Source organism: Poeciliopsis prolifica, unplaced genomic scaffold (genome assembly GCF_027474105.1).
Source record: "Poeciliopsis prolifica strain line A6 unplaced genomic scaffold, Auburn_PproV2 SCAFFOLD051, whole genome shotgun sequence".
In the NCBI taxonomy this organism is placed as follows: domain Eukaryota; kingdom Metazoa; phylum Chordata; class Actinopteri; order Cyprinodontiformes; family Poeciliidae; genus Poeciliopsis; species Poeciliopsis prolifica.
The window spans coordinates 430,803-446,951 of record NW_026562426.1 but is presented as its reverse complement, the minus strand read 5'-3'; the positions used below and the strand labels follow the sequence as shown (position 1 = coordinate 446,951).

General features: G+C 38.8%; 1 protein-coding gene and 1 long non-coding RNA gene across 4 annotated transcripts in view; both read left to right on the top strand.

Moving 5' to 3' along the window:
• Positions 1–15,021, top strand: part of LOC129378373 (C-type mannose receptor 2-like) — a 34,312-nt gene extending 19,291 nt beyond the window's left edge. The window contains exons 1-5 of one of the 3 annotated variants that reach the window (XM_055058716.1): positions 12,717–12,770; positions 12,974–13,048; positions 13,253–13,639; positions 13,830–14,177; positions 14,324–15,021. In XM_055058716.1, coding sequence (XP_054914691.1) covers positions 13,015–13,048; positions 13,253–13,639; positions 13,830–14,177; positions 14,324–14,670 — 1,116 coding nt within the window. In that variant the 5' untranslated portion in view covers positions 12,717–12,770; positions 12,974–13,014 and the 3' untranslated portion in view covers positions 14,671–15,021. Of the gene's footprint in view, positions 1–12,716; positions 12,771–12,923; positions 13,049–13,252; positions 13,640–13,829; positions 14,178–14,323 lie in introns of those variants that run through there. The other 2 variants (XM_055058717.1, XM_055058719.1) reach the window with 2 other exon arrangements.
• Positions 1,133–2,206, top strand: LOC129378375 (uncharacterized). Its single transcript, XR_008608049.1, has 3 exons — positions 1,133–1,343; positions 1,541–1,888; positions 2,018–2,206. It is a non-coding gene; the product is annotated as an uncharacterized LOC129378375 (long non-coding RNA).
• Positions 15,022–16,149: the final 1,128 nt, after the last annotated feature.

Sequence of the window (16,149 nt, the reverse complement as noted above, 5' to 3'; positions counted from 1 at the left end):
TATTATTTTGGGTTTGCTGTGAAGACTTATTCATATTCATGGCTTCTTCGTTTAGATAAAGTGATCTTAATCAAAGAAAATAAAACCTGGGAGGACGCCTTGTACTACTGCAGAGATCACCACCATGACCTGGTCACCTTCACCAACATGGACGATCAGATATGGATCCAGGAGAAAGTCAAGAATGCATCGACTGATTATGTCTGGATGGGTCTGCACTACGCCTGCACTCTGGATTTTTGGTTCTGGGTCAGTGATGAAGTGGTCAGCTATAAGAACTGGGCTTCAGATGAACCGATGGACGACTGTGACATGTCTGGTGCCATGAAGACGGGAGGGAAACATCAATGGTTCAAAAGAAATGATGATGAGAAGCTTAATTTCATCTGTTCTAAAGAGTAAAATCTACTCTGTTCTTTTGTTTTCGCTTCATTCTTTAGTGTGTGACTCATATTACATGTTGGTTTAAATCATTTTACTTCCTAACTGAGAAAATACTCTTTGCTGTTGTTTGGTTTTCTAGTGTGCTGTGCAACGTGCCAGTGTCATACATCGTGTCTTATACTTTTGTCATTGACATCAAGTGTACATACTTTTATATTATGTATTTAACATTTCAGTGCTTTTTAAGCCACCCTTGATCTGGACGGGTTCTGTCGGATGTTTTTGGCTCTTTGCTGTTTCCAGAGAGTCATTTTATCATCAGAAGTTGTCGATTGATGTCCTCTTCATCCTCATGTCCATCTTGCTACATGCTGACGTTCCTCTGAGCAAGGCATTTTCAGCCATTGTTGCACCAATCCTTATACTGCTGTGTGAATATGAGTGACATAAATCTTTTTTATGCACCATAAAGCTCCTGTGTTTACTCCCACTGTTCCACATCAATTCTTCAATTTATGACATGATCAAATTCAGCTACTGTTCACAAATCCAGAAAACTAAAGTACCATCAGTTCATTTGAGACTGTAGTACTTACGGCCAAACTAGTATAATGTAGTGAAAGCAAAGGAGATGAGAATCCAGAAGAAATATGGAGGAAGGCAACAATCAGGTTAGAGGTTTGAATTGTTTTATTAGGCAATTTATTCACAGAGGAACTGAACAATCCAAGCTTCCAAGAGAGAAGCTTGGATTGGTCTGTATGATCAAACACATGGTACCAGAACATGGTACTGGTCTCTGCCTGGACTGGAGTTCAATGAAAGTGAGACAAACTGGATCACAGGAGCACCAACTGATAATGGAAACCCAAAGTATAAAAACTGTGTATTTCTGAATCAAAATCTCCAATGGGGAGATGCCGGCTGCGGGGCCCCGAAGTTCTTTGCCTGCTTTAATCGTGAGTATTAATAAAACACAGAATGATGACTAAGTTCATAGTTTAATTAAACTGTGAGTTGAATCATGAAAATCTTTCCACCAAAAACCTAAAAGAACATGGAACATGGCTCCTGTTTGTGTTTCCCAGTGAAACTAATTTTATGCTCAGCTTGAAAAATAGAACTGTAAATTTAAATTTATCTGTTCACTCCACAGAAACCAACACAACCCATAAATATCACCTGATTAAAGAGTTGAAGTCCTGGCTGGAAGCTCAGAATTACTGCAGAGAGAAACACACAGACCTGATCAGTGGAATGAAGCAGCTACAGGATGAAGAAGTGAAGAAATTGATGAACTATGGATCTATTCAGGTAAACATTGGTCTGTTCAGAGACAGGTGGAGGTGGTCGGATGGAAGCAGTTTCTCTTTCAGACACTGGAATCTACAGTTTAATAATGAGTTAATCAATAGTGGTCAATGTGCCATGACTGTGTTTGATGATGGAGGCAGATGGAAGAATGAGAACTGTGATGAGAAAAAACCCTTCATCTGTTATGATGGTGAGTTGTTGTGACCTTAATGTTCACACAATAACATTTAATTTGTTCATCTTCAATGTCTTCCGAAGTACATTCACTTTTAATTTTAAAGTAGAGAAGAATTTTGTTTATGCTTGCCTTCTGTTACAGATAAAGTGATCCTGATCAAAGAAAATAAAACCTGGCATGAGGCCTTGACCTACTGCAGAGATCATCATGATGACCTGGTCACCATCACCAACATGGATGAACAGATATTGATCCAGGAGAAAGTCAAGGACGCATCGACTCCTTTCGTCTGGTTGGGTCTGCGCTTCAACTGCTTCAAGAATGTCTGGTTCTGGGTCTGTAAGCAGATGATCGTCTATAAGAACTCGACCTCGGCAGGATGGATGAACGACTGCAACACGTCTGGAGCCATGCAGGCTGGAGGAGAACATAGATGGTTCCAAAGAAACGACACAGAGGAACTGAACTTCATTTGTTCTAAGGGTTAAAGTTCACTCTGCTCTCTGGTGACATGAGTTTTACCACTTGACTTTTTCAGTAAAGTGACTTATTGTTTTTTGGTTGTTTGGCTTTGTGAACTTTTTTAATAAAACATATTCATATGAGGGCTTAAAGTCATAGTTTCTGCTTGGGACATTTCTTCTGTCATTTTGTAAATGTGTTTGTTTAAGTATGTTCCGTCAACTTAAAACACATTACATTTAGGATGAATCTATGTAGAGGGACATTAGTTTCATTTGAAATGGTTTATGTTAAATATATTATCTACCTGAGAGGTTTCTTTGTTTCCTTGACATCAATAAACTGATTTAACTGCAGAATGGTTTTCTTTTCATCTACAGTTTAAATCTCTGGACTAAAAAGAATTCATTATGAAAAATGAGTTTGTGATGCTGTTCTGCATTAGTTAGCTTGTAATATGAAACTGGTGAACATTACACCAGTCGTGATTTGATGTGTACAAATAGATACAAATTCTAGAAGTTTATGGTTCATGTTTTTCAAAGCCTGATAAAAACCTGGCCCTTATTCTACACCATTTACTTTATCCAAAGTAAAGGTCTGGAACAGGGATGTCAAAGTCAAATACACCAAGAGACCAAATTTGCTACTAGCCGAGAGCTGGACTGGTTCACCGTTTATGAAAACATATTGAAATGATTGCACATAGCCTATTGAACCAAGACCTAACACGGTGTGTATTATTTAATGAGTAAATGAATAAAGTGATATTTTCTTATGGATCTGTCAGTAATTTCAAGTGAAACCATGTTTCAACAGGTAAACAGACAACAACAAACTTCCTTCAAAGAAAAATCACATGTTCTGTACATTAAAAGAATAAAGCAATACTTTGCTATGACTGTCAGTGACCTCAAGGGAAAACATTTTCAGCAGGCAAACAGCAAAAAAATGTAATTGTTTAGAAAAACTAAATGTTTCTTAATGTCAAGATAAATGCATTAATTAAAGTGCTTTATAAACTGAAAATGCATTATTGTGCTGCTCTATGATGTCCAGATTCTTGTCTTTGTGTGCTTCTGAGAATTCTGGGTTTATGTCGTTTATTAAGCCCAAAACCCGCAACTCATTAAAATCTGCAAGTGACTTTAAAAAAAAATAGATAAATAAAAACAAGCCCAAAGCCACTTCTAATATAACTTGGTGAGCGAAACTCAACATAATTCCTGTTTTTCCAGCAACAAAATGCAAATCTCCCTCCATTGTTTCTGTTTCTGCTGATACTTTCTCATAACTCCCCAAGCCGCAGAGAGGAAGTCAAATTCAATTACAAAAGAAAATAGTAATGCACAGTAACGCAAAGTGATTTCGATAAGTAACTGCAGTCTGACTACTAGTAATAGTAGTAATAGTAATTAAATATCATCCAGCGGGACACAATTAATTAATTTGCGGGCCGGATTCGGCCTGCGGGCCTTGACTTTGACATATGTGGTTTGGACCCTCGGCTACTGAGAAACAATTGCTTCCTGGAGGCGTGGCCTCTGCTGAAGTTTTACATTTGTACATGTGGGTTTTGACTAGATGTTTTGAGTTGGTGTTATTTATTTATTTTTTTCATAAAATAGTGTATTAATGGTTTTAAATGAAGAAAAACACAAAACAAAATTTGATTTTTGGCTTTAGCTTAAAAAAAAAAAGCATTGCAGTTGTATATAAGTAATAGATCTTATATGACATTTGAATAATAATATTGTTGTGTTCCATGTTTTTTGCGTGTATTTATTTGAGTTCTCCGTGTCCGAGTCTCCTCGTTGTCCTGTCTTCCTCTTGTTTACTCCCAGGCGTGTCTTGTGTTTGTGATTTACCCTCAAGTGTATTTAATTCCATCTGTGTCCTTTGTTCCTCGTTGGGTCCTTGTCGTTGTCTCGTCGTCCTGTTTTGTGCTGTCGGCCAGTTTGACCAGTTGCTACCGTTGTGAGCCCCGGCTTCCGCTCAGCCGTGCTGCCTGGCCGCAGACTTGTTTTGTCGACTGTGTGTTCTGGACTTTATCACCATTAAACCACCTCTTTTTCTAACCCGGGGTCTCCTGGCGTCCTGCCTCACCATCTCACCACGCAAATTGTGACAAATATAGAAAATGTATTTCCACAGGGAAAAAAAATGAAATAATGCAAAAACAAGCCAAACTTCAATAATATGCTTTATAGCATGTAAATACGTATTGCTTTATTACTTGTGTGAAATAAATGTTCACACACACATTTACGATGGTTTTAAATGAACTGAACATTTTATGGGGCGAATCTTTTTGGGGGTTTTGTTTAGCTTTTTATGCAATATCTGTCTTCTGTTTGACCAATAAAGACCCTTTATAACTTTACATTGTGTTGATTAAGGATTGTTTATGTTATATAAAACATTTGATAAGTTATTAGAAATTTCATCAGATTTGGTTTTGGGCCTTTTGAATCAACTATTATACCATAAAGTTGTCTCATGTATTTTTATTTTTTTTCCGCTGAAGATGACATTTTAGACAATGTATATATAAACATATGACTAACAAATAATAATATAAATGTAGGTTGGATTTTATTCATTAATATTCCTGTCACTGTAAATGAAACCGTCTTACTCGTTTTGGATGTATGATTGATTTTACTGACCAAAATAATTTAGTAGATCCATATAAGAAATCACAATCAGACAAATTGGAAACCAGTGACTCTCTTCTTGGGTCAAGACAGAATTTCACTTTTAGTCAAAATACTATGTGAAGCTGACGATGAAACTGTTTGCCTCTGGATGAAGCTGCTATCATCTGAAACAGTAAAAGGGACATTAAAGGTTTTCTTTTTTTTTTTTTTTTTTAGCACCATCTACAGTGGAGAAACTAAACCCAGCTCATTATATCAAGGTCCTGGTGGAAATACCATGCAGAGTTTTTTGTTTGTTGAAATATTGAAAAATTGAAATATTAGAGGTGAAACTTCTTTTCACTCAACCCATTTTCCTCAAGTCCATAAAACTGAAAAGTTCAAAGAAATGTAAAAGATTTGTTAACTGGAAGATAGAATGATTAGGAAGCATAACATCGCAGTTAGTGATGCTGTATGATGTCTTTAGAAACGATCTACGTAACGTAGAACAGGTCTACGGTATGCAAAGCATACAGCAGCGCAGCGGTTCTTTGAACCAATCAGCTTGCAGATTCACCTCACAGAGCCTTCCTGAAACTGTGGCGCTGAGGTTTTCTGCCCTCTGACTGGATGGTCAGAGTTAGTTAATCAGTTCAATGTTTTGCCACAATATTTGTTTTTATTTTACACACAATGGGCGACGGAACACAGAGTGCCCTGGTGGACATGAGGAAAAATTACTGCTTACTGAAAGATTTGCTGGTCCATTTTGAAAATTGACATCACAAATGTCAATTTAAAATTTCAAATAAAGAACCTCGGTGAAAACGCCCAGGGTTGGATCTGTTGAAGCCAGTAGGACCACGTCACATCTTCAAATAGCAGACATGATGCTAAGGCCACTAAAACGGATCCCATCAAAACCTTGACTGCATCTAGAAAGCAACTCTCACCTGACATTATGTTTCTTCAATCTGAACCGTTCGCAAATTCAATTTTCTAGATATTAATGCTGCGTTTCTTGAGGACAATGTACATTGCGCAATTACCAAAAGTTACTGTCATAAAGTGGTGTTGAAGATGGTGAGGCAGACGCTCGAGACCCAGGTAAGGAGTAAAAGGTGGTTTTAATGATTATGACAATGATCCAAAAAATACAATCAAAACAGCAAAGTCCACGGCCAGGCAGCACGGCTGAGTGGAATCCAGGGCTCACGCCAGTAGCACACTGGTCGTACGAGTTGACAGGATAACTCACACGACACGACAAGCAACGACAAGGACCCGACGAGGAACAAAGGACACAGGAGGGATTAAATACACAGAGGGTAATCACGAACACGAGACACACCTGGGAGCTATCAAGGGGAAGACGGGACAACGAGGAGCACAGAGGACACAGAGACTCAAAATAAATCCACAGAAAAACACGGAACATGACAGTACCCCCTTAAGAGCGGCTCCAAGACACCCAAAAAAGTCCAAGAGAGAAAAAAAAAAAAAAAAAAAACACCATCAGGGTGGGTGGAGGGGTGCCGGATGGGGGGCTAGAGTCCAAAACAAAGAAACAACAAAAAACAACCCAACAGGGTGGGCAGAAACACAGCAAAGGGCTCAGAGTCCAAATCAACAAAAAAACAACCCACACAGTGGGAAGAGGCGTCGAGGGAGGTCCGATGGGAGGTCCTGAGGGCGTTCATGCGTCCGGGAGTGAATCTCACTGGGGGGGTCCGGCGGCCATCCGCGACGCAGAAGGTGGAAACTACGGTGACGAGGTGTCTTTTGAGCTGCCCGGAGGCAGCGACTAACAATCTCTGGAGGAGCACTGGGGAACTCGGGAGAAACTGGGGTGGTAAACCCACTGACTGGGGCAGGCCATGCCACCAACCTCGAAGCCTGATGTCCAGGTGCCAGCCTGACCACCTGGAACTCCATAGGCAGGGGAACAGAGGCAGGAGCACCGGTGCCGCTGTGGCACTCGGAGCTGGGTCCGCAGCGGCGACAACGAGAGGTGTGTAGGACGCAGGAGCTAGACTGGTGGAGCAGAACTCCAGCTTTGGAGGCATCTCCTTCAGAGATACACAAGGAACCTCATTGTCTTCTGAGGGGGTTTCCTCTGAGAGACTGTGCAGATATATCTCTGACCCTGCATTGTTGTCTTTCTCATTTGACTCTTCATGTTTGGACACATTTTGTCTTGGAGATCCTAATTGTAATTGTAGGACAACAGTCAGTTGTTTTAGTAGACTGTCCTTCTCTGCCTGAAGCTCATCAATAATCTTCTCATCACTCTTTATTTTTTCTGTATAAGCCTCCATCTATTTATCTACACTCTTCTTAAATCTTCCTGCTTGCTCTATTAGAGCAGAAATATTCCCTTGAGATCTTGCTTCAAGTTCCTGGTATGATGTTTTTGCCAGCTCCAGGAGACATTGAAGATGTTTTATTGTCTTAGTTGATTACTGATTCAGATTGTCCTTTTCCTCGATGAGTTCTTGGTGAGAACCCATCATAAGCTCCAGCTCACTTTGAATACTGCAAAGTGAGCTGGAGCTTTTCTTGAAGCTGGCAATCTCCTTGGACATTTTCTCTTGTAGCTCGTCCTTCTCCGCTCTCAAGTTTTCAAGGAGATTTTGGTCCTGCTTGATTTTGCCTTCATAGACCAGCTGCATGTCGCTCTGCAGTTTCCACTGCTTCGGATTTGGACCGAAGTTCCTCATAGCAAATCTTAATTGGGCGTCATTTCTTTCTTCTTCTGCTTTACTCTATGTCATGGAGATAATATGAGCTACCTTCAATTGGTCCAAGTCATCTTTCAGTTCCATTTTCGTCTTGTGTCTTATTTCGCTGTAGACCTTGGAAGCAATAACAGCTGGGCTGAGAGTCTCTGAATCACTAAACTTTTGTACCGTTTCTAATTCTCTCCTCAACTCGTTGCACTTATTGATGAAAATGTCCTTGAGACCTTTTTGCCTCTCCAGCTCAGTTTTTGTCTCCTCCAATTCTCTGCATGTTGACCAGCTTTTGGTTCTCGTCAAACCGATTCATCCCACCGTTTGAATAATGTTGCCTTTAATATGACATTACGTTACAAAGCAACGTAATGTGTTTAACTGCAAACAATCTCACTGATCGACGCTTTGCGTATGTCTGAACTCTTCAGTTGTGTAGCAAGCAATGACAAGAAGGTAGAAGTTTGTTACATACATGCAGTGCTGATGACATCGCAAGCATAACTCTAGTTGTGACATTACAACGTTTTCCTTCAACTTTAGAATGATGGGAGTGTTTGAGAACTCTACCACACTGACCAACAAGACTCCTCTCCTCCCCCATATTGAAATAGGGCTGGATGAGGGCTTATACAGTGTTAGGGTGACTGATTTATTCTATCTGTAGACTTTTGTTCATGGTTATTTTTTGTTAAGGCATTGCGTAGTTGGAACGATGCGTATCCATAGCAAAGACATGCTATTTTTACTACTGGGAAATACTAATCATCATTTCAAAAGCTCAAATAGTGAACTACTATCACCTGTACTACAACTGCAAATCTCATGATACTTGGGGGAAAAAAAGCTTTGTGTAAACAAAGCAGAGGAAAGTTGAAAGTCCTTCCGTTATTTTGTAATGGGCAAGAATCATATCCCCAAGTCCAACATCTTTCTGCCCAGCTTTCAAACCAAACAGCCAGGAAGCAGCAGTAGAGACAGAGGAGATTGACGGTCTTATCCAAGATTTGTGGAATATTGGAATATTTAGTTGTTAGCATGTCATAACATCAACATTGTCATTAAAAGACTGACTAATACTGGAGATGATCCTTCCTGCCCACAGCAACAACATCCACCAACTCCAAGATACTTGGTGGATATTACAACATCCATTTACATTGAACTGAATTGGTGATTTGCTTATTTATTATTGGAGCACTGAATAGTTGACTAATTCTGACATGTAGCAAGTGGTTACACTTTTGTTGTTCATATGTTGATTGATCTGATTCTTTTGGAGCTGAACACAGTTCCCCGTCTGCTTACTCAGGATGATTTGCTTTCTCGGATACTTTCTCAGAAATGATAAATGATTATGGTGGAAATTACACCATTTCTGTTCAGAAATCCAAATATAGAGTCTTTTAGAAATGCAGAGGCAAAGGATGAGACAAAGTCAGATTTGGTTAATTCTTTTCATATTTTTTTCAGTCACTTAGGGAACCACAAAACTAATTTTGAGGTCAATTTCAACAGAATTCATGTGGTTTGTTTGTAAGTCAGATTGTGACACAGTAGAGAAGGGTATTGTATATTTTAGATAAATGGGCCAATAGGTTCGGCTATCTGAGCACAATGGGTGTTTAAACGATACACTAAGGCAGGTGGATGAATTTTTAAAAAAAAAAACAACTGGCTTTAGTAACATAAGCCATAAAATTTACAAACAGTTGTACAAGAAACACAATTAAGAAAATAAAATTACACACAATAAAATGCATAAAATAAAAACAATACTCTGCATCAAGGTCACAGGAGGAATCCACCTCAGGAACAATCCAACATACAAAAAAAAAAAAAAAAAAAACTGACCTGTCAACAGACAGGACCAGCAGAAATATAGGCTTTTTAATCAGCTGTTCTAGCTTTAATCCTTAAGTCATGTCTCTGTAAACATCACAGCTGACATCAATTTATTAAATCACTCGAATTTGCAATGAACAATTATTTTGACCTCAGTGCAAGTTTTTCACTGCATCATCAATTCACTTTACATTTGAATAATTAAATAGTTCAAATAAAGTCTGTTATTTACAACAATAAGATGAAAAGAACAAAAACCCAAATGAAAGGCACAGAATGTTCACCGATCTCAATGCCAACTACATGGTGACTCTCAGTCCGGAAACGTGGGGCACTAAATAAATAACAAGGCATATTTTTCACGTTTTAATCCCAATTATATGAATTTAATAAAGTATTTAGGCCTTACCTTCCGTTGAACGGAGAACAGCAGCAAGCCAACTGCCAGAAAGGGCTAACAGTGCTAACTGCTCTTAACGGCTCTAACGGCAGATGTCAGCTGCTTCCAGCTTAGAAGTCGGACGATAAATAATAACTATTTACAAAAAAGGTTTGTTTAAAGTACGCACACCATATCATAACCATCTCAAAAGGCTCTCACGCTGTACAGATCAGCTGTCTCATCAAGTCGGATCTCTCCCGCACACAACCAAAAATGCCGACACGGGGAAAAGGCGGATCCTCTGCGGCAGACTGCATTCTGATTGGTCGATACGCACACGCAAACTAAACTTCCTATTGGCCAGGTAGACTACTTCGCTACCTTAACCTTTGTTTCTTAAAGGGGCATCCCCACTTCATGTGGGTTACAAGATCAGTGTAAAAAAAATTAAAGCTTGGGAATTTTCACTAAGTTCCCAGATGAAAAGCTTACTGGGACTAAATGTCCAACATGGTGGAATATTCCAATAGAGGTTAAAAAGACGGTCGATAAACTGAATGTAGATGACATAAACTTCAACTCCATGATGGTCAAAATACTTAATAAATATGTTTGTTTTTGGGGGGGTTTTACTGATAATAAAAGACTTAAAAATTTATTTTTGTTGTGATGTGATCATCTGTAAAGATCTTATGATTGTCATAGAAGTAAACACATGCTCAGAGTGATGAAACTTATTCAGTCAGCAATATAATCCTGAGAGTCACTATGAATAATTAATTGAGCTAACTGTACTGTGTGATAGCGGAGGAGGTGGAGGAGCTCCATTTTTTTCACAGATTATCTGTCTCACGCCATACTGTCATGACAAGGAGATGGTTTTAATAATATAGACAAAGGACACCTTTGTAAGAGTGACATAAAGCAGCTTTAACTCTCAGAATCTTCTGGGAGGTTCTTTTATGGGAACTTTAGACCAGTTTCACCATGTCATCGCCGGTGACATGCAAAGTAGGGAAAAGCAGACATTTCAACTTCCTCTTTTGTAAATAGGCCATATTTTGTAACAAAAATCTCCTCTTCACTGTGTACGGTTTTCAGCAGAGCATCACGGAAAAGCAGTCAATTCAATTCAAACAAAAAAACTAACACCAGCTATTTGTGAGGATTTAGTTTTGAGTATGACTGCATATTGTGTCGGAAAATATATCTAGGGATAAAAAAAGTGTATTTGACCTTTGACATTAAGTGTTTCATCCAACAGAGACAAACTGCTGGCAGCAAAGATTTAGTGGATTCAGATGCTGCTCTTCCTGATGGGACAATTGATGTGAAACATTACATTCACTCTGATCTGTGACATCACAGATTGAGATGGATAATGGTGTTTTGATTTCATATCAAAACACCAGAAACAGCTTTTCTAGTAATAATACTGCAAATACTGGTGGAGATGGTATCACTGATTAATATTTTGAAGAAGATGTTTTATGCTGACAGGTCAATTTTATTCGATTGACTGTCAGCTCTATGAGTTTCACTACATTAATGAGAATAAGACCTGGACTGAAGCTCAGCAGTGCTGCAGAGAGAAACACACTGACCTGGTCACAGTGACTAACATGAAGGACATGGAGAGACTCATCAGCAGACTGGAGGGAAACTTGGATTGGTCTGAATACTAAACCAGAATTGCCCCAAGTGGAGGATTTCAAGTATCTCAGGATCTTGTTCACGAATGAGGGAAGAAGGGAGCGGGAGATCGACAGGCGGATGGGCGCAGTGAAGAGGGCGCTGTACCGGTCCGTCGAGGTGAAGAGAGAGCTGTGTCAAAAGTGAAGCTCTCAATTTACCAGTCGATCTACGTTCCCACCCTCATCTATGGTCATGAGCTTTGGGTCATGACCGAACGAACGAGATCACAGATACAGGCGGATGAAATGGGTTTCCTCCGTAGGGTGACTGGCCTCTCCCTAATAGATAGGGTTAGAAGCTCAGTCATCCGGGAGGGACTCAGATTAGAGCCGCTGCTCCTCCACATCGAGAGGAGCCAGTTGCTCTGGTCAAGATGCCTCCTGGACGCCTCCCTGGTGAGGTGTTCTGGGCACGTCCCACAGTGAGGACACCCTGGTGGGACTTTGGGAATGCCTTGGGATTCCCCCCAGAAGAGCTGAAAGACGTGGCTGGAAAGAGGGAAGTATACAATATTAAATGTTTTTAAAAATCAATAAACAAATGCTCTTTTAGCAAAGATGTATCATTAATCCATATTGTCATATTTGAGAAACAAAAAGCTAAATAATCGTATTAATCCATCAGTGAGCAGAAACTTACACTCTAAATAAACGGATTAATTAACAGCTAAGCTCAACTTAAGATGAAGCTAAACTGGTTTTATAAAAATTGGATAAGAAAACGATGACAAGTCAGTTTTCCCAGGATTTCCTGATAAAAACACCAGATGCCAAAAGCAGCTTTTTACTAGAGCTGCTTTTCTCACAAATTCATTTGTTTGTTCTGAAAGATGTCTGTAATAAACTTCATTTGAAAGGTTTTAGAAACCAGAAGGTACAAACTAAAAAGTGTAATATTACGATCCATGTGTTCTAAGTAAATCATGTTTCCAGGTTACAGAGATCAGCTCATTTTGATATTTTCTTTCCTGTTTATGGTTTATAAATTCCGTTTTTGTGAAACCTGATCCTGCCCTGTTTTGAATATTAAAATGATGTAAGAGTCAAATTCAGCTGCTGTTTACCTACAAACAGTAGAGCTGGAACAGTTTTCAGCAAAGCGTCAAGGGAATAGCAATTATTTACTGAGGAAGAGATGTAAGTTTTATAAAAATGCTTAAGTGCAAATTTTATTAATTCCTACATTATTCTTTATTTCTGATATCATGTTGCTAGTTTAGTTAAGAAAAAAACTCCACTACTCTTTTCTTTCTCCTGTCTGTCTTGGTCTCTCATGGTTTCTCTGTCCAGTGGAGGGAGAGCTGCAGCTTTTCAGTGTTTCAATGTTCTTCATCCAACAGAGACAAACTGCTGGAGGAAAATAATTCATCTGACAGCAAAGATGCAGTGGAGTCTGATTCTGCTCTTCCTGATGGGTAAGTTGATCTGAAACACAACTAGACTCTCTGGTTTCTGGAACGTTAATCAGTAATATTATTGGAAAGAAAATTACATCTTTCTTTATTGCACAGAAACTTAGGAAAGAGAAACTGGAATAATAGTTTTAGATTTGAAAAATATTATTTATATGCTGGCAAATTTCTTGAAGTTCAATGTTTGCAGTATCTTTATCTTCACAGCTCAGTGTTGCTTCATTGACTGTCAGCTCTATGAGTTTCACTACATTAATGAGAATAAAACCTGGACTGAAGCTCAGCAGTACTGCAGAGAGAAACACACTGACCTGGTCACAGTGACTAACATGAAGGACATCAAGAGACTCATCAACATGTCAGGTGGAGATAAGAGAGAAGCTTGGATTGGTCTGTATGATCAAAGACAAGGTACCACAACATGGTACTGGTCTCTGCCTGGACTGGAGTTCAATGAAAGTGAGACAAACTGGATCACAGGAGAACCGACTGATAATGGAAACCCAAAGTATAAAAACTGTGTATTTCTGAATCAAAATCTCCAATGGGGAGATTCCGGCTGCGGGGCCACAAAGTTCTTTGCCTGCTTTAATCGTGAGTATTAATAAAACACAGAATGATGACTAAGTTCATAGTTTAATTAAACTGTGAGTTGAATCATGAAAATCTTTCCACCACCAACCTAAAAGAACATAGATCCTGTTTGTATTTCCCAGTGAAACAAATTTTATGTTCAGCTTAAAAAATAGAACAGTAAATTTAAATTTATCTGTTCACTCCACAGAAACCAACACAACCCATAAATATCACCTGATTGAAGAGAAGAAGTCCTGGCTGGAAGCTCAGAGTTACTGCAGAGAGAAACACACAGACCTGATCAGTGGAATGAAGCAGCTACAGGATGAAGAAGTGAAGAAATTGATGAACTATGGATCTATTCAGGTATACTTTGGTCTGTTCAGAGACACCTGGAGGTGGTCGGATGGAAGCAGTTTCTCTTTCAGACACTGGAATCTACAGTTTAATGATGAACAATACAACGGTCGTCAATGTGCCATGACTGTGTTTGATAATGGAGGCAGATGGAGGAATGAGAAATGTGATGAAAAAAAACCCTTCATCTGTTATGATGGTGAGTTGTTGTGACCTTAATGTTCAAACGTTAAGAAGATTTTTCAAATTTGCTAATATTCTATGTATTCCTAGGAAGCACATCCATTTTCAGTTTTGAAGTTGTGAAGAATATTTCATTTTTTTTGTGCCTGCATTCTATGACAGATAAAGTGATCCTGATCAAAGAAAATAAAATCTGGGAGGACGCCTTGTACTACTGCAGAGATCATCATGATGACCTGGTCACCATCACCAACATGGACGATCAGAGATGGATCCAGGAGAAAGTCAAGAACGCATCGACTGATTATGTCTGGATGGGTCTGCACTACGCCTTCACTCTGGATTTCTGGTTCTGGGTCAGTGATGAAGTGGTCAGCTATGAGAACTGGGCTTCAGATGGACAGATGGACGACTGTGACATGTCTGGTGCCATGAAGACGGGAGGGAAACATCAATGGTTCAAAAGAAATGATGATGAGAAGCTTAATTTCATCTGTTCTAAAAAGTAAAATCCTTTCTGCTTGTTTTGACTCCATGTTGTTCTTATTAAATGTTGATTCCTTACAACTTTACTTATTTTCTGAGAGAAAAGAAAATCTTCACATCAACAGTGATGAACTTTTCTCTGAAAGCTTAATTTGGTTTTGGGTTTTTATAGCGTGTTATGTAATATACTTTATGCTTGTTATCTAATTCTATCCTAATATTTTAATTCTCCAAGGTTTTGATAATCATGACAAGTGCTGTCAGATATTTTGGGAAAGTGACTTTCTACTATTTACCAGGAGTCATCTTATAATCAAAGGTTGTGGGTTTGATTTCAGCTTCATTTTGCCACATGTTGATGTTCCTCTGAGCAAGGCATTGTTCTTGAAAATGTATTTGTTTTTGTGTCTTCTTTTATAAATATAAAAAAAAACTATAAAATAGTGTTAAAAATTGGATTTAGGACTTTTGTTGTAAATCACAGAATTTCATGGAGTTAAATTTGTGTTAATAAATCTGTCCTTGAATGCAACATGTCTCTGCACCCCCATCATCTGAGGTCTGGTCTTATGACAATAGACAGTCAGAAGCTTGAATCTGGATGAGAGAAGAAAAAGAAAAAAATTAATCTGAAAAGGAGCTTTGAAAGTTTTTTTTTCTTTTGCGGTTTTAAAACTTTTATTTATTTATATATATATTTTTTTTTTGTTGAACAAACTGGCCCCAATTTTGCTCCATAGAACTTATTCTTTTTGCAAGTGTGACAAAAATGTAACTTACTGGCAAAAATATGCCACCAGTAAATGAAGCGTTGCAGTCACGGTTCAATGGTTCGTTTGACACGTCAGATTTGACATAAAATCAAACTAAAACCCGGACGCAGAGGTTCACATGCAGAGGGTTGCTGCATTTTTCTGATCTCGAATTATTTATTTTCTGTGTCCATTTGGAACCCAAACATGAACATAAACACCATCGTGCAACATCAACAAGCTAACGCTCCGACGCCACATGATCAAAGGTCACGTGGTTTGTTCACACTGACACCATTCATATATATTTTTGTCTCAACAGACAAGATGTTATGTTGTAAGTTTTCCTGCTTGGCAAGATTTATGAAAAGCCTGTTTCATAACTATTTCCTCCTTCCGTTTGAATATTCAAATCTCCTATGCTGTAACTTCTGCTATACTGAGGGATGTGTGTTAGTTTCGCTGATGACAGTTTCCTACTCAGCATAAAGAAATGTCATCACCTGCTGACAAAACTAATAAAATCTTTGTGCTTTTTGTTTGCTGGATTTTTTCATACATTTGGCAGAGACTTTATGAATACCATCATTCCATCGAGACGTTTGTTTCTGTTAGAAAATCAAACAAGTAAAATATGTTAGCAAGCTCTGAGTACAAGTTGGTTGCTCTGAACAAACCTACTCAACTTTGTGATACTCAGGGTTTCCGGTTCAGAACAGGAGATATCAACGGGGTAACTCAATCCTGAGT